Here is a 26,252-nt window from a genome sequence, read left to right on the forward strand (position 1 = left end):
GTCCCTGACAGATAAGTTGGCATGTAATTCAAAGATAAATGTTGCAGCCACCATTACGGGACTAGGGGACTGACTTTATGTTTAAAAAAAGTAGTATAATGGGGCAGAATACTGTGGTACTCCCACAAGAACTGCCACACACACTTTGGCCCTCATGATACTGCAATACCAAAGTATGAGCACCAGTCTCCTTGAAAATTTTAAAAAATAATTAAATAAATTATGTGTTGGGTGTGCTCAGACAGATGTGCATCTCCAGAGGTAAGGCATGTGCCAGGGCCAGCGGCCAATAGCTTCTTGTGCACAGTCAAAGGTGGGGGGCTGGTTACCCATACTGTGTTGGCCACAGGGCCTGGCTGTGCTCAGAAGGGGGAATGGCCCCCCACAGCAATGTGTTGTCCACCAGCGGCAGGGTTGGGAGCTGGCCTTCAGCCGTGCATATCTGGGGTTGGCCTCCTATGGGGTGATGGGTGCAGGTCCTGTTGTGCACAGTCGAAGGCTGTGCTCAGAAAGGGATTTGGGTGAATGATTTTTTTTTCAACAGAAAGCAACTGAAAAAACACAAAGGATGTAGTGAGCAGGTACCTGTACCAGCTCCCCTTGCTGCACAATTGCATTGATTCAATTGATGCCTGCTTGCCTTCTGTTCACATTGTTATTCTTTGCCTTCAGTCTCTTTGTATTCCATGCCTGTAGTTCTCTGCATGTGTCAATTTGACTTTGTACATGTTAATATTTTGCCTTTGTTATTCCTGGGTTGTGCCTGGTATCTAGTGACCTGTGCTTTTTTGCCAGTTTTTTTTGTTTTGTTACTTATGCCCGGTGGAGCCATTCGCTCCCCCCCCTATTTTCCTATTCTCCAGCAATTGCTTAATGGAGACCACAGAGTGACCCCATTGAGCAGATCTCTGTACCAGTTCCCCTTGCTGCCCAATTGCTGTGTTTCTATTGATGCCTGCTTACCCTCTGTTCTCATTGTAATTCTTTGCCTTAAAAAGAAGGTTGGATATTGGTCTGACTCTGGTAGCATAATCAGCTATAAATCGAGAATAAAATTCACTCAAAGCAAGAAAAGTTTATTCCCAACCTTGTCATTTGGAGGGGGTGCCTGTAATGTAGCATTTTCTAATCCTGGTCTGGGTAGAACACCAGCACTGGAAATCTTGTGACCAAGATATACCACCTATTGTGGTAGGAATTCACACTTTTCACAATTTAAACCCATACCATGGTTCTGGCATATAGAAAAAACTTTGTGTAAAATGTTATCATGGCTCTGCCTATCATGTGTATAGATTCAAACATCATCCTGAAAAATAGCCACGTTCGTCATGCCTTTAGGTAGATTTACCAAGAGATATTGAAATAGTAACACAGCCTAAGTCAGGCCAAATGGTATACAACAGTATTGAAATGTTGCCGAAGGAAATACAAATGCAGTGAGGTGTTTGAATTCATGATCCAATTCAACCTGATAGTAAGGGGCAGCCAAATCAAACTGCGCCAAAAAACTTGCATTAGCAAGAGCGGCCAACATTTCTGTGATGTTCAGCTCAAATATCCCTCAGTCACATTATGATGTAAGTTCTCTCTCCAAATCTTTCCTGACACTAAAAGTAACTCTCCTTAATTAGTTTTTCCTGATTCTCCTGAAAAAAGTTTAAGAAACTTGTTAAAAATTTCCTCCACAAAAATAGAATCTCTTATAGCTAGAACCTGTTCCTTTGCACCTCGGCTCAACATCATGTCAACCAAATCTTGATGGAACCCCTAAGAATATTTAGTACTTTACCTGCAACATAAACCTTACACTGAAGGTGCCTACCCTTAAACTCCAATATGTCCTCAAAGTATCAAATTAATTCTATCTGGCAGCCTTCGTGGGAGACCAGTGGGCAATCAGGTGGCAACAGCTGTCTATTTTCAAATTCAACAGAACAATTTTTGGGTGAGCATAGTTATACGTGCCCCATAATCCACCAGCAAATGAAACATCTTGTTTCTACTAAATATTTACATAAGGATCCACACATTTAGAAGGATCCCCTGTTTTCACATCTTCATCACTAATAACCAACACTATATCCTGCATGTCAACCAATCAGGGTCTTTGAAGCACTTCCACTGTTGTCCAAAACACACCCTACTTTTGTTCTAGTGTGTTTTACCCTTGACATACTTTGGCACAGTTACCTCTTTTGCTACTCCATCTACAAACTGCATTCTTGGACGGGCAAGTTTTACCCCCTTTGGTGTGACTTGGATTACCACACCTGAAACATATATCTGTTCATTTAAAATTATTTTGTTGGCTTTGCTTCTTTCTTTTGTTGTGATCTGTGGTTAACCGTACTGGATTTACTGACTCAACTACTTTATCATCCAATTCCTTCGCTGAATTTTGTGATGTTTCTATACTCTTGGCTTTCCTAATACTTTCTTCTAAGGTAGGATTACCAAGAGAAAATAATTTCTGACGCATACCTTTATCTATTCAGCAACTAATAAATTAGTAATGAACAAGCTGATCGCTGAAACTTTGGAATGTACATTCTGTGGCACATTTTCCCAAAGCAGTATGTATCAACATCCTCACTGGAATTCTGGACCCTTCTCAAAAATGTATGCCATAATACAAGTAGACCTGGCTGTACATCAAATCTAATTGCCGGCTTCTTAACAGTTGCCTGAAATTTGTCAAGTTCCTCACCATTCCATAATACTAGTTCAGGAATATGCTTTTAACGTGCCCTCAAAACCCAACAAATGAAGCAATACAAATGTCTTTCTTTCAGGTCTAAATCTAGATGCCTTTATTACATGTGTTTAAAAAGTATCTAGCCATTTCCACCATGGAATGGGAGATTCTCCAGGCGTGTCCAGAAATGGTGGTGGTGGATCTACTGCTTGTACTCTGAATTCACAAGAACAACAACTTAAGATTCAAACTAAAATAAAATGCTTTCTAGGTTCTCGAACAACACAAAGTACATCTCCTGGTATAAATATAATTTTAGAAACTAGTGACTCATGAAGAATTTTAATGAATTACAATGCACAATGTTAACATGTTATATGGTGTGCGCATCACCGCGATGGGTGAAATACTTGAATGTAGAGGTGTGTGCGTCATCGTGCTGTTTTTAAAATGAGACTGAAATACGCATGTTAGCGCGATACACCGCTTTGCATATCCCCGCGCAGTTTGCCATGATCCAGTACCCAATGCGTGTAGCAGCATGTTTTGTTTCTGTTTGTAGACTTTAAAATGTTCTGCACATCACCAAAAGGCAAATCAATCTTGAGTACATACAGTTAGTGGTGTGCATTGAAATAGATGTTTGCCATGAACACCATGTCAAATTTCTTTCGACGTTCAATAAAAATGATTTCAAAGTAAGCACACCTTCTTATTAGTTCTGACAATGTTGTGTTCTCACATGTTGACACACACAGGGGTTACTGTTAAATGTGTGTGTCTCCGAGTCTGCATGCACATTCATCTAGAAGAATATGGAATGGTTTAACAATTAGCTAAAAACTATAAGTGTGCATTCATTGTTTAATTTTCTTTGCAATTTGTGAATGCGGGAATCTCTTGCCTTGTCAAAGTTTTCTCCAAAGCCAAACTTCATGAATCTGGCTTGTAATGTTTAACTGTATAATGTGTTGGTTGTGCAATTTGCTCCCCAGATAGATCGTGTAGTAGGGATGTGCTTCGGTATACTCAAGAGTCTACGAAAGATCTTGGACCTACTTCCTGTCGGTGCCAGACAGACCCTGGTGCATGCCTTGGTTACATCAAGGTTGGATTACTCCAACCTCCTCTATCTGGGAATAACAGCTAGAAGCCTCAATCGTCTCCAGGTACTTCAAAATGCCACAGCCCGGCTGGTGCTGAGGCTCCCAAGGAGAACGGCCTCCAGAGCTGCTTTGAAATCCCTTCATTGGCTTCCGGTCAAGGAAAGGATTATCTTTAAAGCACTATGTATGTGTCACCGCATCATCGAGGGCAAGGCGCCCTACCCTCTACACTGCCTTATCACTCCTTACAGACCGGAACGTAGGCCCAGATCCTATGGTACCGGACTATTAGCAGTCCCCAAAATTCATAAAGCCCGAATGGGGGGCAGATCCTTCAGGCTACTCGCAGCCAAAAGCTGGAATACGCTTCCGATGGAGCTGCGTCTCGAACCTTCTGAAGCAAAGTTCCGCAGAGCTCTTAAAACACATCTTTTCCGCTCAGTACTGATGTAATCTCACTGTTCTGCCCACTTCATACTTCTCTCTCAGCGCGGGGACACACCGGGGCGCGTAACCAGGCGCTTTATAAAATCCCATAATAATAATAATAATATTCAGCAGTCCGGTTTGGCTCTTTGACCTGCTGTGGCCAGACTTTCTGCCACATCTGCTTTTGAAAGATCTGCAGTGGAAATGAATTAAGTGCATATGTGTTGCATATGGCAGAAACATCTCCCACACCATGCAGCAATTCAATACCAAGGTTCACCAAACTAACAGACAGTGTAAGGTCAGCGTTAGTAAATAGGGGAGGATGGTGCTCCTTAGCTGCACTGGAGCTCCTTGACACACAGCACCAGTGATGACAGTCTCAGAACTCAGAATACGTCTATTACATAGTTAATAAAAATGACTGCATACGGCTAAAACACTAATGTTTCATATATTAATATCAAGCACTGATCAAATAAAAAGTAACCAGTGATGTCCGTCAAAATGAAGAAGGTGACAGCCAAGCCATCCTCCCACCTCTACCCGAATCCTCCAGAGAAAGCTGATTATGTGCTGCATGGGTGGATGTGTAAAGCTTGTGGTTGCACAGGGCACACTACTGTCCTTGTTGCTGCTGCTGACATTGGGAGCGCATGTGCTCCAGGTGTCCCGCTGACACTGGGTGGCCATGCGGCTGTTGATTATTTACATACGCTTTTAGTCACAGCCTTGTGCCTGCGAGCAAAAGGCTGCACCACCCTCACACACCATGCAGGAACCTGCCACTGGCTTAGAGAGGCAAGTTTGGAGCAGTGGTTGGAGAAGAAACCAAATTCCCTCGCAGCAAGCCTCTGGAGACAAATTCTGAAGGGGCAGAGGGTGTTGCAGAAGAAAGGTGCCATCAGGACCGTGCCACTGCCGCAGAGTCCAGGAGCAAGCTGGAGCTAGGTTCCCACCCAGTTACAATGTTTGGCACTCATGCACTCGGAGGCTGCAGCTTCAGCAGCAGCTGCAACTTGTGGCAGCTGCAGTTACAAGTGTCCAGAGAGGACAACAGGAGCAGATCAGCATATCGTAGATGTGTTCTTGGTCTAGTGTTTCATATGTCCAACTAGAGCCAGCCTAAGCACTATGCGTGTTTTGTGTCCTTTTTTTGTTGTATTACTGCCGTCATGATCTCACGTCATCTTTCCGTCCTGTTGCACGGCCCAATGGCAGCTGTGGCCAGGAAGAAGAGGAAGTGGAGATATTCTTCTCCACCAAGCAGCAGCTGCAGCAGAGCCCGCAGAAGTAGGAGCGCCTGGAGCATGGGTATTTCTGGAAGATCATAAAACTAGGACTGGGTGCCGGTAAACTCCACACTCCAAAACTCTGCAAGCTCCACCAGAGGAGTTGAGTTTATTACTCATCCCTACTCTATAAACACACAAAAAAGGAGTGAGAGGAGAGTTTTTAACTAGGTAACGGATTGCTCTTCTACCAAATATTATGATCAAAATATTGACAAAAAGTGCCAATATAACTGCAGAAACCCCTAAAGGACAATACTAGGTGAAAGAAAATTGGTTACCTCTTGTGTGCCCGTCTATAACGTTTTTAATTTCTTAAAGAAAAGACAAAGTCTTGCCCACTAAGTTGGCATTTCATCATCAGATTGCATCTTATCAAGGATGCAAGACAAATGGAAGACCAATATTGGCCTCGTCCAGGCTCCATTTTCCCTACTTAGGTAAGCATAGTTTATCCTAGAATGACTTTTGTCTTTCAAAATGCACAATGTGTTTTGTTTTAATTGTGAATGCGTGGGAATCAATTCTTTAATCTACACCCTCTCACACAAGGTTAAAAAAGAGTTAGAGCTTATGACCCCACTTATGTTTTCTGATTGTCAACATTTTTTTACAATTCTCAAAGGATTTTGTTAGGCCTGAGAGCCTTGTCAAGATAAACTCCCAAGTGAGTGACCCTACTTTCTATTGAAAATTAGAGAAACGTTAACACACAGTTTAGCATCTACTGTTGTTGATTCTAGTGCATGAGAAAAATAGGGAAACTTAGCTTAAATGTTTGTCTTATTTCATAGAATGAAATGGTAGAATGACTGAGACAAAAAATCACTTTAACTGTGTGTCACCTGGCTTTAGAGAAATCACCTCCAAATTGCCAATCCATGATGTATGTCTAATATCACTGTCTTTCCCTTGCAACACTTTAATGCACTCCAGTATTTAATATTGGATGTGGTGACTATCCTTTAAGGATATTACTGAATGCATTTGAAGTCAAAGTCACCAAGTGCAAACCTGATGTGCCCTAGAAAGTTTCCTATTGGTAAACTGCTACACAGAGTACATGCTTCTTTGAAGAAGTATATTTAGTTATAAGAAAGCTACTCATGTTGCGCTAATCGACTTGCTGTGGGTTCAATCACTAGATCAGCAAATTCATTGCTGTTAGTAAAATATGGTATTACTCAGTTGTCAATTTCTATATTGGATAATATAAAATAACCTAAATATGAAAATATGAAAAGTATGATTTTTTCTGTATAGTCAGGAAATAAGAAGTCATTCTTTATCGTCCTGACATTTTCCAGAATTTTTTAAGCATTTCCTAAAAGATTAGGTTACAAACTATCTACACAGCTCAGATTTTTCTTTGATGCTTCTTAAATCTTTGTACTGCCAAAACTGTCCCCACTACACTAGATGTGACAATAATCAGGAAAAATTTGTGTAGATCTGGCTTAGTCAAGGTTTTGGCTTTTTGGTATGGTACTTCAAGAAGGGAAACAAATTTCCTTGTATATGGAAAAGAAGAGTTAGAAATCATCTACCAGGATTCAGGCAAAAAATTGCATGTTCCTACAGAAGTGTATGTATTACTTTTAATGCGGAATGATATGATGCAGAGTTGACAGGCTTCATTTACTCCACCGCTCTCCTTTGTGCTACAGCATTCCTTCCTTATCAATCTTACACCTAGCCACTATCTGTTTGCCATATCTAGACTATGCATTATAAATGTTTCTCAAAAAATGATTCTGTCTAGAATCTTTCTAAGATATTTGATATTTTCTGAATTAATATTTACATTGCAAGGTTCAACTGGGCTGTGGCACTTTCATTATTATATTAACTAGATATTATGGTGTTTCTAAAACATTCAGATCAACGAAAATAGCACACATGCTCCTTGTATTTATTTACATATCAGAAACAATCAGGGATGAAATGTTGATCAGTACATGGCTGACCCTTGTAATTCTGATTTTAAAATATAGAAATCATTATTTATATAAATATCATTTTCTTACATCCTAGTGCTTATTAGTGAATATCTAAGGCTTATTTAATGCGAGCTAAAAGCTTACTAACTTGTTCATGTAAAACTCCATTTTAACCTTTCTTTTTTCAGTGAATGTCCTTTTTTTGGCTTAACTCCCACAGACTCCTCTTTCTTAATTGTTTTATTTTTAATTTGAAGCAAACAATACAGGCATATAAAGTAAATTAACTTCAGGCTACAATCATATCATGCACACAGGACTTATGAACTCATGATAACTAATGTTATTCCCAATTGACATCATACCATTGGATCTCCAGCCAGTTCTGTCTATGGGCAGATTAAAATTCGCTGCAGTGCATGAGCCATATTCAGTCCACTGCAGCATGTTTGTGAGGGTATTCAGGGGTCTGGTGTAGTTCCACTAAATAGGCATAGAGCCTGCTCATGTGTACTTAGGTGTGGAGGAAAGGGGAGAAGCATGTTGTATGTGTTTGCGTGTTCAGCACAGGTGCCGAGGTCCCAGAGCTATTGGGCATATCTAGGAGGGACTTTTAATTTCCAGTTCATAACCACCCTTCTCTCTACGAGTAGTAGGGCCAGTGTGACAAGTTTACGAGAGGGCTTTGGAATATCTTTAAAATAGCCAATAAGTGACACCATGGGTGTTCAGCTCAGATCAGGGGTTGTTATTGCCTGAAGTTTAGTTTGGACTTCTGTCAGTAAGAGTTGATTCTAGGACAGGCCCACACCATTTGCAAGATGTCAGCGGCAGAGACTGAACACCAACAGCAATTGGAATTGGGGGCAAGACCGTATAGGAGCATAGCAATGGGACTGAGTAGTAATAATGGTCCTCCAAGACTGTAGGTAAACAAAGGCAAAGTTTATTTCCAATGTAGGGAGCTGAACAAAAGAAGAAAACTCAGGAACTCCTCCGTCTCCCAGCACCAACCTCAACTGACACCAGATGACTCAGCAGGTTCAAGGATCCCTATGCGTTGTAAAGTTAATATTGATAAGTATTAACACTATATATATATATATATATATATATATATATATATATATATATACTATATGTAGCTAACTATTTACAATCTGAATTTTGCACAATAACTAAAGGGGTATTGTGTTGCTATACAATACTTCAGAAATATGTCTAATTGGACTTAAAATATTATGCTCTATTTTTTGGTAGCCTGGCATCCATAAGAAAATGTATTATTATTATCATTATTTCCAAGGGTTGTAAACAACAGTTATAGCATCACCGATTTTAAAGGAAAATATCATTTCAAAAATGTAACACGTGTTTGAGAGCTGTGATTGATATAAAAAAACATACAAATATATGGCATTTTGCCAGAAACACATACAATTAATCACTGATTTTAAAGGAATATATCATTTCAAAAATGTAACACGAGTTTGAGAGCTGTCATTTATATAAAAAAAACATACAAATATATGGCATTGCCAGAAACACATACATTTAATGTGTTTTTGTGAATCTTTTATGGTTTTCAAATATTGTATTGAAAAGAAAATCCCATCCCAGTGCGATACAATGAAAATAATTTAATCTCTAGGGATGGGACAGATGGACAAGCCTGTGGTAATGGTCTTGGCATGCTGTCTTCTAGTGCCTAATTGGAAGAGTGTCCAGAGGTGAAGGACAATAGTAGTGGGGTGCATTTTGTCCAGTATTTACTTACAGCGCAATTTTCCAACAGCTACTCTATCTCTTGCCATTTGAGTTCCCACGGGTGTGAGGAATGCCTGGGCTGAACTATATGGCAGTGTGTGCATTAAGGAAGAATGCATAAAAGAGGGAGCAATGACCATTTCAAAACCCTTCTCAATGTGGAATTCTGGCTTTCAAGGGACTCAGGGAGAAGATTTACATCACATGGCACTTACCTAAAATAACCACTAATCAATTATTAAAATTGCCCTTTATGAATTTCTGGTTAAGAACAGATGTAAGTCCCATGTTTACAGTGTCATATGAATCAAGCCATACCTCACTGATAATGCCCTATAGGCCAACACTGTTATGTTGCTCTTCTGAACTGCAAATCTTATTCAAGAATGTAATAGGCTAGAGCTTAACCCTGCCCAAGTCCCAGAGTTCACAAAGAAACTTTTACAATTATTTCAAAAAAATTTAAATTCACTAATACATTCTTGAGGAGGGTTATTGCCTCAGGTATGACCAGTACACCAACCTTGCTTCATTACAACAAGAATTAGTCATTATTTCTCTTAAAGTATGCATCATCAAGGCACTGGGTGGGTACAAAACCTATCTTGGATCCAGGTCGGGTTTCACTCTCGCACTAAATACCAATTATGAAGAATAATCTGCAACAAGATAAAAGTGGCATCATTTTAGCACTATCTCAGTGGGCTGCACTTTCTAGACATTGATAGGTCTGAATCCTACCTAGTGAATGAAACTAAGATAGCCTGGTATCACATGGAATAAGATGTTTCGATTTGTTGATGTAAGTAATGATTCTACTGATATTCCGTTTCACATCTGTATGTGTTCAATGTGGGTAAGGACCTTATATTAACACACTCCAAAAGGTTCCTAGACAATGAGGCTGAATTTGAGAAGGGCATGCTATCCACAGACTCACTAATGAAGAGATCATAGCTCAAACCATGAGCTGCACTAGCTAACAGTCCCTTGTTACAAGTTGTTAGAGTTACATAACAAGTTTATACCCAGGATCAATGAAAAGGTGTGTGGACTACAACATTTTGGATAGTGCCTCACATGGTGACAACTGTTGAGGAGTGGAACATATGTAGTTGGCTTTAGCTTGTCTGGTTAAATGTACTTTGGTTCAATGCATTTACCTAATGAATATTTGTCTCTTTAATTTATTTTCTTTCTGTTTCTCACAAGAGAGAAAGGGCATTGTTTTTGTGACTTAATCTACTACATGCATTTTTAAAAAATATGCCACATGCACTTTCTAATCAATCAATCAATCAGGTCATTTATATAGCGCACTACTCACCCGTAGGGTCTCAAGGCGCTTTCTAGGATTTGCATTTGCTGAATAAAGCTTTACTCGCTGTATCCTGTCAAACAATCTCCCACGCCAGTTAGTATAGTCTAGTTAGCATCAACAGCTACTATCCTCGTACATCTCATGGCAAACTGCTCTTAGCAAATCATTTCCAATCTCACAATCATCTTGGGTAGTTGTTTCCTTCTTATGCCAGATTCAACCTCAAGTGATGGAGTGCAGTTTAAGGATGATTGATTGAGAAGCTCAAAAAACGTTAACTTATCCAAGGACTAATACATTTACTCAATCAGACCAAGACACCACACCTGTGTGGCAGAATTATTAGTACAGATGTAATTCATGTGGAATCGCATTTTTATCTTTTGTTCTGAAGGGTACCTTTCTGGAAATGGGATTTTAATTTGGTGCCTGCGAGGTTACTCATGGATTTAATAAACACAATCTGGTTAGACCAAGACAGGGCTCTTAGATAATCTCTGGCACAAGCAGCAGGTGAGCACCAGAGAATCATGTGTTCAGTTCAAGCACTACCACCAATTGTAAAGTGAAGAAGACAACCTAATAACAATCCAAAATCAGTTTAGAGAAATAGAGAAAAATTGGTCAACAAAAAAGACACCCAAACAATCAAACTCGGATAAGAGAGAACAGAGATATGTAAGGGCAAAATAAAACACCAGTGTTGACTCTCAATTTATCTCTAGAGTGGGGTTGAGTAGTAAATCAGTTCTGACCCAGTTTTGTCTCAGCCAACTGTAGTATTCTGGGTTTAGTGTTTATGTTACTGCACTTCTCTGCATCTAGCTACTCAGCCAGTGTGAGTGTTCCAAGTAAGAATGTATGTGTGATTGACATGTATGGAATGCTTGGGTGCTTGGTATGAGAGTTGGCAGTTGAGAATGGGCTGAGTAGCTAGGAGGCTGCTCCTGGTGGGGCTGCTTGTTCCAGAGTTATACTTCCTAATATCCTGAATATGGCTGAATAAACCTACTTCACAACTTTACCTCATCTGCCTCGACTACATCATTGTATGTTTGTATGGACTCAAACATGAGGTCATTTTTGTGAAGTTAATTTTTCATTACAGTTAGCTAACACAAGCTACTTTCACCATTAAATTCAGTTTTGGAACTGAGTGGAAAATAACATTGAATCATTATTTTAGTATTTTACCTGGAGAAAATAGGAAATTTAATAATAACATCAAGGCCTGTTAAAGGAAATTTACACCTAGGCCTGTTTATGAAAATATGTCTTAACCTACACTATCAAAACAGCTGTTGCATATGTATTCACTGTAATAACACACTCACCAAAAATACAGGCTGATTCTTTTTTATGCTACTCAAACCTGTGAGCTGACAAGGCACAATGTGAGGTGACCTATTAATATAAAAATTAGTTTTGCTACATTGCAAAGACATTTTTCTAAAACCCATATATTTTTGTTATCATCTATGGGGTGGTTTAAATAGTCCCTGCAGCCCACATGGCATTATACCTCCGTGCCTTTGGTGCATTTTCTGCGCCATCCACCATGGTCTTCCAGGAAAGAAATATAGATCAACTGGAGGCAGCCAATTTTGACAGCACAGTTTAAGTCCACGGCACACACACTGTGTCACCTAATTGCAATGTCACAGAGCACAGGGTCAGAGTATGAGTAAAAATAAGGTCAATAAAAAAGCGAAGCCTCTTGGATGGCCATCAGAAAAGGAGTTTCCTACAGAGCCCAAATGTTGATGTCTTACACATTTAACTATGACCTTTATCCTTGAAAATTATTTACAATAAATAATCACTCAGGAAACACACATGATGAAAGGAGAAATCGACTCAGTGATGTTAGGAAATATGTCTCTAAGCTGTGCAAGATCTATTTATAATAATTGGGAATGATGCTAGGGTATTCAATTATGGTGAAATGATTGAGATACGAAAAACAAAAGTATTCTTTTTTAATTACACTTAACTTAGTCTTTTTCAGCAATGGTTTTTAACTCTTACTTTAATAGAAAATAATAATTATCTTACCAGCCCTTCACTTTGTTTGACGTTTGCGAGTTGAATAACTTCAAGGTGAGCTGCTTGGGAAACCAGTGGATCTGACGAGAGAGATATGACGTTGTCACAGACTCCTGAGAGGGTTTTACACTGCAAGCAGAAAAAAGAACATATTAGTGTTTATTGCCTAGTAGGAAATGGTTAATCCAAGCTAAAGTGCTCTGTTTCTACCAAAACTTATGCATAAAAGAGAAATATAAAGTAAAAGTATTACACGTCATCACGTGTAATAATTTTCCTTTGACGTAGAAATTGCATAATGCAATTTTGTGATATATTCATAAAATGCAACATTTTTATGGTCAAGGCAACATATTTCAATTGACTAGGTGAATGTTTCAAAACGGGAGAAAGCTACCTATGTAATACAGTTTGAAGAGCTCTCGCATTAATAGGCACTGTTCACTACGTATATGTCATGAGAGAAAAAAGTGTTGTGAAGAACGTCTACCATCAGCATCGCAAGTATCCTTTGAACGTCGATCTGCTACTCACCTTCTATAAGTGCTAACATATTTTAGAAATTTTAAAAGTGATGTGTTTGTGGTTATCAGTCACACATACTGCAGCTAAATATCAAAATCAGATTTGGTGCCTCCACACAACCAAGAAATTCTTACATATGGGGCCGTATTACATAAGTACCTCGAGGGTGAAATGGGTGTTTGCACACACTTTGCGTGCCCCTGGGCCTCTTTGGTATTACAGAGGGGGCCGCAGACGCTTGTGCAGCCCCTTCTGTAATACTGATAGCAGCAGCTCAGTTAAAGCGCCAGTGCTATCTTTTGATGCAAATGATGGAACGCCCCCTGCCTCTGCACCCCCACCTTATTATGGACGAGGGCACAGATGAAAAGACACTCTCAGGAGGTGCACTGACAGTATGCCGTTTAAAAGGTGGCGTACTGTCGGTGTGCCACGTGATGGCAGCCCTCTGGAGGGGGGCACCACCAGACATCCCCTTGCAGGTGGGTGCAGTCACTGAATGCACCTGCCTGCAAAGGTATCTCTAATCCTCTTTAAAAGTGCAGTCTGCACTGTGAAAACACGGAACGGCTTCAGTGCGACCTCTTCATTTTTCACTGAAATGCGCTGCCCCCAGGGCAGAGTGAGTTTAGAGCTGCCCTGGGGGCAGTCCATTCCATGTAATATGATGCACTTTCCCTGTTTGAGCCTGGCTTACCTTTTTTAAGGTGCGCCAGACGCAACCAGGAAAATTCGCCCTTTACATAATAGGGCCCATGGTGCAGAAGATGCATTTGCTGCTTGTAGCCAATATAAATGATATAATACAAAGCTCCATTCAAAGGCTTGCCACCGAGAGTTGGTTTTCGGTGTAAATCCATTGCAACATGCAATATGTGAGGCAGTAAACAGTGTTTATCTCATGTTTAAATGTGCTCTGCTGTGGTAATTGTAGCATCTTCCCAGCTGGGCTACACGCAAATGAGTACACCACACAAAGACCTTAGTAATACATGTCTTTTTCCATCTGCGTGTAATCATGAATTCACTGAAAAAAACACAGGTTTCGGGGACGTTATAGTTAGTTCAGCTAACGTAACTCGTGCCACCGCAATGCACTGCTGATGATGTCACATAGTACATCCTTCATGACATGGTCAGTGACATCACTGCCGAAATCTCAAATGACCTCACTGATGACATCATCCGGTGACTGTGTTTCTATAAAGTTTAAATATGTTTTATATATGTCAATGTTTAATGAAGAATGAGTGGGTGTATGAATGTTTGGATGGATGATTTGAGTAGGTGTGTGACTGACTATATAAGTGAGTGATTAAATGTGTCTTACTAAATGCATGGGTTAGTGACTGATACAGACATTCACACAGTTTAGTTGGTCAGTTGGTGTGTAAGCAGTTGCATGGGTTGGTGAGTAGCTCAATGAGGATCTATATGGGTTATTGATTGGTTGTCTGAGTATCTGTATGGGTGCCTGAGTATCTGTATGGGTGCCTGAGTGTCTGTGTGAATGGGTGGGGGTGTGACTCTGTGCATAGATGTGTGAGTGGCTCATTCACTGGGTGTATGGGTTCAAGAGTGCATCTGTAAAGAGCTGGATGGGTGGGCGAGTGTGTGTATTGGTGTGTTGGCGAGTGAATGGATACCTCAGTGGTACATGTGTGAGTAACTGCATATGTGAAAGGCAGTATATGTGAGTGTTGGAGTGTATAAATGACTATGTGAGAGTGAGGGATTGTGAGAGTGGCTGTATGGATCAGTGTGGGCGTGTATTACCTATCGTATAAGAGTGTAAGTATGTGTTAGTATATGTTTGAATAAGTGAGGTGGTGTGTGTATAACTGTGTAGGTGAGTAAATGGGAGTGTGATTAATTATTTGCATGATTGACTAGGTGTGTAAGTAACTCTATGGATGAGTGGTTGTGCGTGACTGTCTGTATAGATATGTGAGTGCATATGATAATGCCGTATTGATAGTTGACTGCATGTATGAGTGACTGTATGGGTGAATGAGTGGATGTGTGTATACATAGGAATTAGTGAGTGGGTATTTACTAACTGGTATTGGTGTGTCTTTGGTTTTGAAAATGGTAGTCTGTATTTTAGAGTGGGTGTATCAAAGGTTATATTAGAGTATGAGGAGGTGCATCAGATTATCACATGGATGATGTCATCAGTGATGTAATTTGAGATGTCATCAATGATGTCACTGACCAAGTCATGAATGATGTAATATGTGATGTCATCAGCAGTGCATTGCGGGGGCACGAGTTATAGTTAGCTGAATTAACTATAATGGACCAATTTCTCTGGTTTGTGGCCTGTGGCGCTTACTAGAGGTACCTGGTGGGCTAGTTTGCCCCCAGGGACCCTCAGGATTGAAGGGAATCTAATCCCCCAATTTACAATGTGACAGGGGGTGCGTTTGCACACTTGCTATGTCAGGCCCGCCCGCCCCCTCCCTGCACCACTGTGCAAACATGCCCCCTGGTGCGTTGTAAATTGAGGGATTAAATCCCCTTGAGTCCTGAGGGTCCCTGGGGGCCAACTAGCCTACCAGGTACCTCCAGTAAGCGCCACAGAACTGCATTGTAGAGAGGTATAAAAAGGGGCATAGCCTCTGAACACCTCTCTGCAATGTAGCTCCCTGGCGCATACTGCCAAGAGAATACTACGTTTGACATTGGTTTCACCTGTATGCCTCGGTCCATGGTGCTCCTTAAAACTTAAAATTGTAGTAATTCTTTGTATGCACATATTTTTTATATTGTTGTGATCTGGGATGCACCCTATACTGTGTCGTATGGAATTATAATCACGGCCAGGATGGGCCTAGGTTTGAAATGTTTTGCACCACATCAGGGTGCTGGGGTAAAGTAACAATTACTACTGATGTCATTTTAACATGGCTGGGACTAGTACTGCTAGTTATATTTCCAAGTGTGATTTATGCCCAGAAATACATGATGTTCATGTTGTGTTCATTAATGTATGAGTTGAATATGAACTTTATTTATATACACCAAGTGTGAAGTTTCTTTTGTGGCACTCAGTGCACTTATTATATGGGAGTGCTGCGCCAATGCTTTACACATTGCCCCTGGTATAAGCATGGCTGCTCAGTGCCACGCTACCCAGTGTAATCACCCATCCCTCATGAGAGTGATAGGTTCTGCCAGGCTAGGGTATCACTTCATCCAACCAGAAAGTGCCAGTTCCAACTCATACATAAAGTCAACCTCCCACCACACACAGTCTTTGCCCATGTGCAGCGGGGGTTGCCTGAGGCCAACCCCGCAAACAGCCAAACCTCCATCTCCACACCCAACATCCACCTTATATATATTAAGCAGATCAAGCATCTTTCTCCAAAAATTAGCAATAATTTAAATCAAATCTAGATTTTACTACTGACTCAAAAAATATTTAAGAAAGTTTTATTGATCTATATGTCTGTGACTCTGTGAAAAAAAAAAGTCAGAGCTATATTATTTTTTCTCTAAGAAAGAAAAATAATTCTCTGTTTGTAGCATTTGGTCTCCGGGCCCTTTCCCACTGTAAATGCAGTGTAAAAGTGCACATGCCCTTCCTACACATGTTAGGAAGTGGTGCTTAGCTGATGTTTCTAAACATAAGTCTCCAGTCTGCCATTGCAGGCCTGAATGTGCGCAATTGCACTTATACTCAGGATGGACATTCTAAATCACTGCCCATGAAAATAAATAGTCAGAGATATATTATTTGTTCTTTAAGAAAGAAAAAATAAACAAATGTGTCTCAGTTCTACCTTTTCACATTTTACAACCCAAAAATGCAGTGGTAAAAATAGCCATTTAAAGGGCTTGTATTTTATGTGATATCTAACATATAACATATTTGATATATTGTAATTACATTTATATAGCACTTTCTACCTCTGACAAGGCGCCAAAGTGCCTTTTCGGTGAGTAGCATGTTACTCCAGGTCCCAAAATGGATTAGTGGTGAATTAGTGTAGGGAATTATGAAAATAATTTGGGAAATGATAAACCTACCTCCTTCCAAAATAATAATGACTAGTCAGAAGGGGGATGTAAAGGTAGATAACTCAAGTACCCAAGCAGGATCAGACATTTCCACCGTAGATAAAAGCATTAGTTCCATGGTCAGAAGGGTAATGGTTCCCTCTACCGGAGAAAATCCGCTTGTAGGTGGTTCGGTCTGCGGCACAGATTTGGAAGCTGGGATAGTTCCTACAGCCGAGCTACGTATCCTGGTGTGGAATATTGCTGGGATTCAAAAGTCACAATTAGACCCCGATTGGTGTTGCTTTGTGGACCCTTTTGATGTTATCCTCTTCCAGGAAACATGGAGCTTGACTACCCCGCACAGGAGTGGTTAATCGGTATATGCCATTGAGGCAAAAAAAAAAAGGTAGACCTTATAGAGGCCTGGCAACCTGGGTAAAAACATCTTTGGGGACTAATATTAGGTTGTTAAAAGCCGATACAGAGAATATTCTGGCACTGGAATTGACTCTATACTGTGGCTGGAAGGCTAGAATATTTAATGTTTATAATAGAGTAGATTGTGCTACAGAGAAAACAGCTACCATGTTCAAGTTAGACGATACCTAACCAAATACTCAGATAGCACCCCTACTATAGTTGCAGGGGATTTCAACTGCACTTTCGAACCTTTTATTTCCACTCCCGAGACCTCACTGAAGATTGGGATTGCCTATGGTCTATTTCCCCTTTAGATTTGCCCACAGTAGGGTAGTCAAAGAGAGGGGCACAGGTGCTTGCATTAACTCTACAACACGAGCTCAGAGCCACAAACGGCAGGACACAAACTGACCCAAAAGAGGAACATACTTTTAACAGACCAGGCAAAACCAGTAGAATTGACTATTGCCTAATTACCCCAAACATATGGCCCCAATTATTAGATATGAAGGTGGTGAAAAGGATAGAAAGTGACCATCATGCTCTTGCTCTAACCCTATTAAGTGAGGCCACTTTCCAGTCAACCCCCAGGGTACACCCTGATGTGGTTATACTATCTGTGGCAAATAATGAGAAAGCTTTAAAATGGACCTGGGTAGAGAAACATCCAGAAGCCCTAGAAATAGTAAAAACTAAAGCAAGGCAGCTGATTGAGGATCTGAGTTGTCTTTGCCCTAACAATGCTATTATAACTCTAGGGCCCACCCATGACCTCTTTTTCAGCGAGATAAGGAGTATACTGAGCCAACCATTAAAAACCAGGAGTAATGAGGGTCATCGTATCACCCCAAAGCATGATAACAAGAATTCCTGGTTTAACCAGGACTGTAGGAAGGCTAATGGGACACTCATTGGGGCAATTAAAAGAGGGGTCCATGTAGAAATTTCTACTAGTAGAGCTGGTTACAAAAAATAATAAAGCAACAAAGGAGTGGGAAGACTCACTCTGGGAATCTTTACATGTGGCCCCGTTGGAAAGCGACCCCAAAGGATTTTGGAGACATGTGGCATATTGGTTAAAAGGGGAAGGACCCACACTGGAGTATACTATACAACAGGAGGAGTGGGTTGCGCATTTTGGCCCTCTCTATGGAGATGATCCTTATAAAGCTAGCAATACATTGGTGGACATGGACCTCTCCAGGGGGCATGAAGAAGGAAATTTGATCATCTCACTAGAGGAAACACTAACAGCAATATCCTCTTGTGTGTTGGCATGTGCCCCTGGTCCAGATAGAATCCCTAATGATCTATATAAAGAAGATAAAATGTCATGGGGTTTATATATAAATTTGATATCTAACCTGATATTGGCTGGTGCCCCTATTCCATCTTCCTGGCAGATGGCTGAAATTGTGCCAATTTTTAAAAAAGGAGATAGATCTGTCCCATTGAATTATAGGCCTATCAGCCTTATTGACTCCCTTCAAAAAATCTTCTGCAAGCAGGTCTTAGGTAGGGTTCAAACTTGGATGAGAGAAGGTCAGATTTTAAGTGATTTTCAGGCAGGTTTTCGTTCTAAAATCAGTATGCTGGACCAGGTGTTTCGATGGATTTGTATTTATTGGAAGGAAGTGGTTGTAAAAGGCAGAAGGCTTTATGTGGCTTTTGTGAGTTTGCGCACAGCTTTCGATCTTGTTCCATGAAAAAAACTATGGGAGGGGTTACTAGGGATGGGCGTCCCCAAAAATATCTTAAACATTTTAAATCAGTTGCACTCGGATAATTCTGCACAGCTTAGATGGGGTGTAAATAATCAAGTCACTGAAACTTTCCCAGTTAAGCGAGGAGTGAGACAAGGGTGTGTGCTTGCCCCAACACTCTTTACTTTATTTATTAATGGAGTAGTCGAGTTTTTAGATAAAGATGGTTGTGACGCCCCAAAAATAGGGTTAGGTAGAGTCCCGGCATTGTTATTTGCCGACGACACTCTTTTAATTTCAAAATCACCCCAAGGATTGCAGCAACTTTTAAATTATTTTTTAAAGTTTTGCAAAGAAAGAGGCCTCAGCCTAAATGAGTCTAAGACCAAATTTATGATCTTCAACAAAGGTAAAAATGTAGCAAAGACCAGACCAATGTGGGCGGGTAGCATTAAACTGGAGAAGGTCGAAGCTTTTGAATACTTGGGGATTCGAGTTACTCCTTCAATTAGCTGGACCCCACAGGTAGAAAAAGCAAAACTCCAACTAATTCAACAATGTGTCCACATAAGTAAGATACACAGGAGAACAGTATCCAGGCAAATAGCCCCCGCTCTTCACATTTACAATACTAAGGTTTTAGGCGGCGTACTTTATGGGGCGAAACTCTGGGGTGTTAGTTCTTTGGCCACTTTGTCCACAGCTGAAAATCGATTCTTAAGATCGCTTGTAGATCTCCCTGCCAGTTCCCCTTTGATCCCTTTTTACTTTGATATTGCTCATAAACAACTAAAGCATAGAATAAATTACAAAATAATATCATTCTGGTTTAGACTATGGACAACAGATGAGCTGGATCCTTATCGGGATGCCCTAAGGGATCTCTTAAGATTTCTTCAGGCTGCATCTATAAGGTGGTTCTCCTACTAGCGGGATCTACTAGGGAAACTGGGGATGGACAGCTTTTGGTCTAGCCCAGGAACCATGAGCTGTATCTCAAGAGACAAGCTGAAAAAGATGTACTGGGAAAAAATAGTACAATTGGAACTAACAGAATATGCCTCAGGCCTAACTAAAGCTTATTTAACTTATAAACATGTTCCATGTATTGGAACGGCAATAGATGAAATTACTCCTCCATTGGCCCGCAAGCTTTTTTTGAAGTTTAGATACAAGACCCTACCAACTAACTCTTTCTGTTTGAAATGTTGCATGTATCCTCCTGTAGTTGATTTATGTCCTGCATGTAAATCATCGACAGAATCTATTGTTCATTTACTTTTTTTCTGTCCTGATTACGTATTACTGAGAAAAAAATGGATAATACCACTATCTAGAGCTGTTGGTCCGGGCCACTATCTTGAAATCCTGAGGCTGCTGTCTACGGATACCCGTAGATTGATAGTCTTCGGTATCTCCCGTTTTCTGTATGCTATGTGGGTCAGCCGGAGGAAGTTATTACTCTGATTATTGTCTTTTTATCCATGAATTTATACTTATTGTATAATAATTTGCTGCAATGTCCACTGATAACCCTTTCTTAATGATTTTATTATATGGTTTTATTGTTTTTTAAATTGAACCTATACTGTGATGTACTTTTTTGAATCTCTGAGATTGTAATAAAGTTTATATATCATATGGTATAGGGAATTATGAAATTAATTTGAGTGGTGGACATGTTAGTCTGTTATTTGGATTGAAAAGGACAGTGGAGGAATAGAAGAGGAAAGTGTTTGCATTTACATAGCGCTTGCTACCTCTGATGAGGTACCAAAGCGCTTTTTGGAGAGTAGCAATTTACTCTGGAACCCAAACAGGATTAGTGGTGAATTAGTATAGGGAAATATGAAATGAATTTGAGTGGTGGACATGTTAGTCTGTTATTTGAATTGAACAGAGATAGTGGAGGGATAGAAGAGGGATGGGCATGCATTTATATTGCCCTAGCTACCCCTGTTGAGGTGTTGAAGCACTTTTCGGCGAGTATCATGCTACTCCCAAACCCAAAACAGGATTAGTGGGGAATTAGTATAGGGAAATATGAAATTAATTTGGGTGACGGACATGTTAGCCTGTTATTTGAATTAAAAAGATATTGGAAGGATTTCGAGTTTTTTAATTAATTTTTTTTAAATCATAGCAGTACGAGGTGGTTTGGGATGGGAAAAGGGGAGGTGGGGAAAAGTCAGAGGGAAGGGCTTAGAAAGGGGGGATCTGAATAGTAAGAGCTATGAGATTATATAAGGAGGGGTAGAAGAGGGAAGAGTCTAGAAATGGTTACTTGATCGTAGTAATAGAATGGGATTTGGGATGAGTGAGAGAGTTGTTGTAGAGGATATATTGAGAGAGGTACTCATAAATTCAACCAGTCCCTAGGTGACACTTCAATCCCAGCTACAGAGCAAAAGCTCCAGCCTGGAATTTGCTTTAGAAAAATATGGTAGGTTCTCCTTTGGTCATTGCTTCAATGACCCAGGGAACTTATGTTTTTTCTAGTGTTGCTGGGGGGGTACAGCTCAGGTCCCCACAGCTCCATCGGCTCCCCTGCTTTCCCCCCATTGCAGGTGCAGCAGGAGCTGGCACTGCTCCAACCCCACGGTAGGAGTTTTTATTTTGTTCCCGTGGGGTATGAGTAATCAAAGGATTTCTAAGAATGTGGGCAGGGAAAGTTTTGTTCTCCCATCAGGCAGGAGCAGCTTTGTGCTCCCAGCTGCTGAGAGAAGTTTGCATTTTCCCTACCCATGGGCAGGGAAATAGAGGGTGTCGCTGGCATTGTGGACCTTGGGACCCCGGGAGTGGGGGATGGGGTTTCTGGGGCCATTGAATGGCTCAGGGAGGAGGGCCACTCGACCCCACTCCCCTTTATTTGAAAGATAGGCTTGGGGGCTGGTGTCCCTCAGCCTCTTTGGCTTGGGGAGGGGGTCGGTTTGGCCCTCCTCCTCTTTATTTAAGATTTCGGCCCCAGGGGATGGGGTCCTTTTGAAGGCTATTTTGAAACGCTCAGGCGCCAGCACTTTAAAGAAAAAATAAATAAATACTATCAGATCAACAATGGCTTATTGGTATGAGAACATTTATCTTAGAAATTTTTCCACAAAATAATGGTACAGCTTTTTTGGACTGGTCAACTTGGGAAAAACAAGAGGGTGCATTTGATAAGAAATTGAGAAATCCAGTTTCAGGGGATATAGTAGTGGAAAATAATCAATGCCTATTGTTAGTTACACTTAGAGAATGGCAGGTGGTGAAGCACAGCAGAACCTTTCCAGACCACTCTTGGATAGTGCTGCGTCACCAACAGTATTATGATTCTAGCTGCGAAGCTAGAATCCATAAGGGGAAATATGTATCATTTAGCTGCCAAAAGACTTAGGCTGTGTGACCAGATAGTGCAAAATACGTGTTTACTGTACTTTCAAAGAACAGCTTACCTGTTAACTAACCATGGACTTCCATTACTGAGGAGAACAAAAGATTTATTTTGACCCTGAAATTCGTCATTGATGCTCAGAATGTATCTACAATTTAACATTAAAATTAATTGTGTTTTAATCTCGTATGATATGAGGATACTTAATGTATTTTGTTATCTACTCCCAACCCTATATCTGCATCAAAAGCCAGTACAACGGGAGAAGCCTTACCAGTACTAAGGGCAAGTAGAAATACCTGGATAGTCCAAGAGGGGCAGATACTGCCCCTAAAAGAAAATAGAAAGACGCAGTATTTATTTTCATCGGACACGTGGATTCAAGTTTGATAACTTGAAAAGAAAGTAAAAACAAGCAATTTATAGTGCAATTTTACAAGGCGACCGCTATGCACATGGAGCAATTTGGGCCCATAAGCTCTCACAGAACCGAGCCATGGCCCAGACTCTCTATCAACAGCTCGAAGTGCGTGGCCAAAAGGAATTCAGATATGATTTGTTGGCACAGAAAATGGCACTGAGCCTGACCACGGGCCAAGCCCCTTGATGTGCACAGCTACATACTGGCACTGCAGGGATCGGTTGTGCAGGAGGTTGGGTACAGACAGTGGCTGCGGACCATGCATTGTGAGCAATACCTGCTGCCTACAGCCAAAGTCTGTGTGTAGCCGAGTAAATGCAAAAAAGGGGTATGATGTATGCCATTAAAGTTTTTTTTTTAAGTTAAGTTATCTTTTCTACTCGTGGGTCAGTAACATATGGTAAAAAGACAGACATTTCTTCAAATAACCGCAGTTAAACTGAAGTTATCGGTACTGAATAAAGTCAACAAAAAGTTGAAATTGGCTGAGCAAACCATCACTCTTGCACCCACTTTGAAAGCTATATCTTGCTCCCTTGCAGTTCCCTCGCCTCTTTTCCAGTGTAGGATCTGACTGGTTTCCGACCCGTATGCAATGGGACCATCAAGATCATTGTTTTGGAAGTCATAAATGGAATCAGCTTCACTCATTTGTTTAACTTCATAAACAGACCCCTGCTTTGGGTTTTTGTTTCTGAAATTCGAAAAATCCTTCACAAATGTCTACTGGCTCCTTGACATTGCGGCGAGTCAGCATTACATGTTCACCAAAAGTTCTCTTATAATAGGGGTGATAGATTTGGCAAATGTTTATCAGTCTCCATTAGCAGTTTTAACATTCGACGCTGCCAAGGCCTTTGATAGGGTCCGTTGTCCCTTTTTAATAGAAGTAATTAATCGCTTCAATTTGGGAGGATGCTTTGTAGCAGCAGTTAAAGCTCTCTATAAAGATCCCTCAGGAAGGATACTTGTTAATGGGAATCTAACAAAGCAATTCAAAATCTGCAGAGGGACCAGACAAGGCTGCCCCCTTTAGCCTCTCCTTTTTAATCTCTATATATATAGGGAAGAGGTGTGGCGCCGCGGCCAGGGCGACTGACGCTGGATTCTTGGGACCACGGTTCGATCCCCGGCTCCGGCGGCAGGTTAGCCCAGCACCATGTGACTCTGGGCAATAGCTCGCTTAATCTTCCCGACGGCCCCCAGCGCCTAGAGACCCTTACGGGTGATTGTGCGCTTTACAAATGTGGACTTTACTTTACTTGGCCTGTAAATTAAGATCATGTCAAGCTATTCCACTTTTTATCTGTATGGGTTGGGAGAAGAAGATAGGGCTCTATGCAGATGATTTAATGATCCTGACAGGATACTTGGAACAAGCTCTTCCAGATATCTGGGCACAGTTAAAACATTTCGGGAAGGTATCCGGCTACTCCATAAATCAGCAGAAAACAGTGCTGATGCTGTGGAATTCCCCCTATTAGAGCACAATTTTAAAAACACAAATAAGATATCTTGGGGTTCAAATACCAAAGGATATTGATAAGATTGCTCAATTAAATTTCAAGAAAACCTTGCACAGTGTAGAACAGCAAAGGCAGGCATGGGAGAAATTTCCTTTGTCAATTATAGGTAGATCTAACCTATTAAAAATGTCGATCCTACCTAGGTTCACCTTCCTTTTTGACACTATCCCCCTAGAATTCCACAAAGCTTGGTTTAAGAAAGCACAAGGGCTCTTCTCCTCATTTATTTGGGGAAGGAAGACCCCTAGAATTTCGCAAAGGAAACTTTGGTGGCATAGCTACACCGGATCTTTATCTCTACTATTGTGCTTTCCATCTCAAAAGCTTTCGCAAACTTCTTAACAACTCCCAGACATATTCTCCTCTTTTTATAGCCTTAACTAAGCCATATAATCCTCAAGCCGACTCATTTCTTTTAAAATTTGGCCACCCCAAATTCTACAAAAAGGGCAGGCTGAAGATTCTTACTGCTGCCCTAAAAGTCTGGGTTCAAGCAAGGACATTACTGGATATACCGTACTACAATCAAGAATCACCAATTTGGGACTCCCCGGGCACCCCGGCATTTTTGCAAGACATTTTAACCCTAACAATACGTAGAGCCGGGATAGCTAAATGGAGAGAGCTAAAAGTGGAAAAAGATTTAATCCCATGGCAGTGTTTTTCTGCTCTAACAAACAACACCTTCTCAAGATTTAAGTACGTGTAAATCCTTGGCTGGTCAAGATCAATCAGAAATGAACTAGAAGGAAATGGGGAGGTAATAAAATTAATCGCCACTAGGTCAACACGAAAGGAAGTGGCAGCATGGTATTGGCGTTTGATTGAGACCGGAGATAACAAAGCGATCCCATATACAGAAAGCTGGAAGAAGGACCAGCCGGATGAAGACCTCGACACTCTCGGGCAAGTATCCATGTCTACTCTTTGGTCATGTGTGAAAGCTGCCCCTCTGAAAAGAGACCATCATTTTACTGTCCATAAGGCTTACTGGACACCTTTGAAACTCTAAAAAATGGGGGACAGAGCGGCAAGGAAGTGCCCGAAGTGTGGTGACATCAACGTAACTGAGGTACACATGTTTAGGCAATGTCCTTCGATCAAGCTCTTCTGGGAGCATGTGAGTAATAATATTTCTGAAATTATGGGTGGAATGGTGGGGCTAACCACATCAACAGTGATTATCGGGGTATGTGTAAAAGAGACGGAAAATCAGGTCTTTTCAAGGGACCAGAGGGCACTACTCTTTGTCCTAATTCTCTTGGCACGTCGGGAAATCTGCATTAAATGGGTTGTACCTATCCCACCCATTAAATCAGAATGGATAAGCCCAGTCCAACGTATCTCAACTCTTGATCGAGCAAGTAAAAGGGGTACAAAAACAAGGTTTTGGGATCTCTGGGATAGTTGGTTGATATATTTTACCTCTATTTAAGCTGTTTTTTTACTGCTTTACACTGTCTTTGGTTGCTTTTTATTCTTTATTGTTTGTTTTAATGGCAGGATGCCTTTTTTTCTCTCCGGTCCAATGATTACAAAGTGGCTCGTTTGGCTGAAAGGACAGAAAACTAGCTAAGGCTAGATGGGAGTGGCCTACATACAGGAGGAGCCTTGGTTTTTTCTACTAAAAACTGCTGTCGTAGATAAATACCCGGGGGCCAGACTAACCCACCCTTC

At 40.9% G+C, this 26,252-nt stretch overlaps 1 protein-coding gene across 2 annotated transcripts in view; it reads right to left on the reverse strand.

Annotated features, from left to right (window-relative positions):
• CNKSR2 (connector enhancer of kinase suppressor of Ras 2) overlaps positions 1-26,252 on the reverse strand; it is a 1,535,139-nt gene that overhangs the window by 770,171 nt on the left and 738,716 nt on the right. For both annotated transcript variants that reach the window (XM_078656116.1, XM_078656115.1), the window contains exon 6: positions 12,609-12,728. In XM_078656116.1, coding sequence (XP_078512242.1) covers positions 12,609-12,728 — 120 coding nt within the window. The remainder of the gene's footprint in view (positions 1-12,608; positions 12,729-26,252) is intronic.

This window comes from Lissotriton helveticus, chromosome 8, assembly GCF_964261635.1.
Source record: "Lissotriton helveticus chromosome 8, aLisHel1.1, whole genome shotgun sequence".
Lineage (NCBI taxonomy): Eukaryota > Metazoa > Chordata > Amphibia > Caudata > Salamandridae > Lissotriton > Lissotriton helveticus.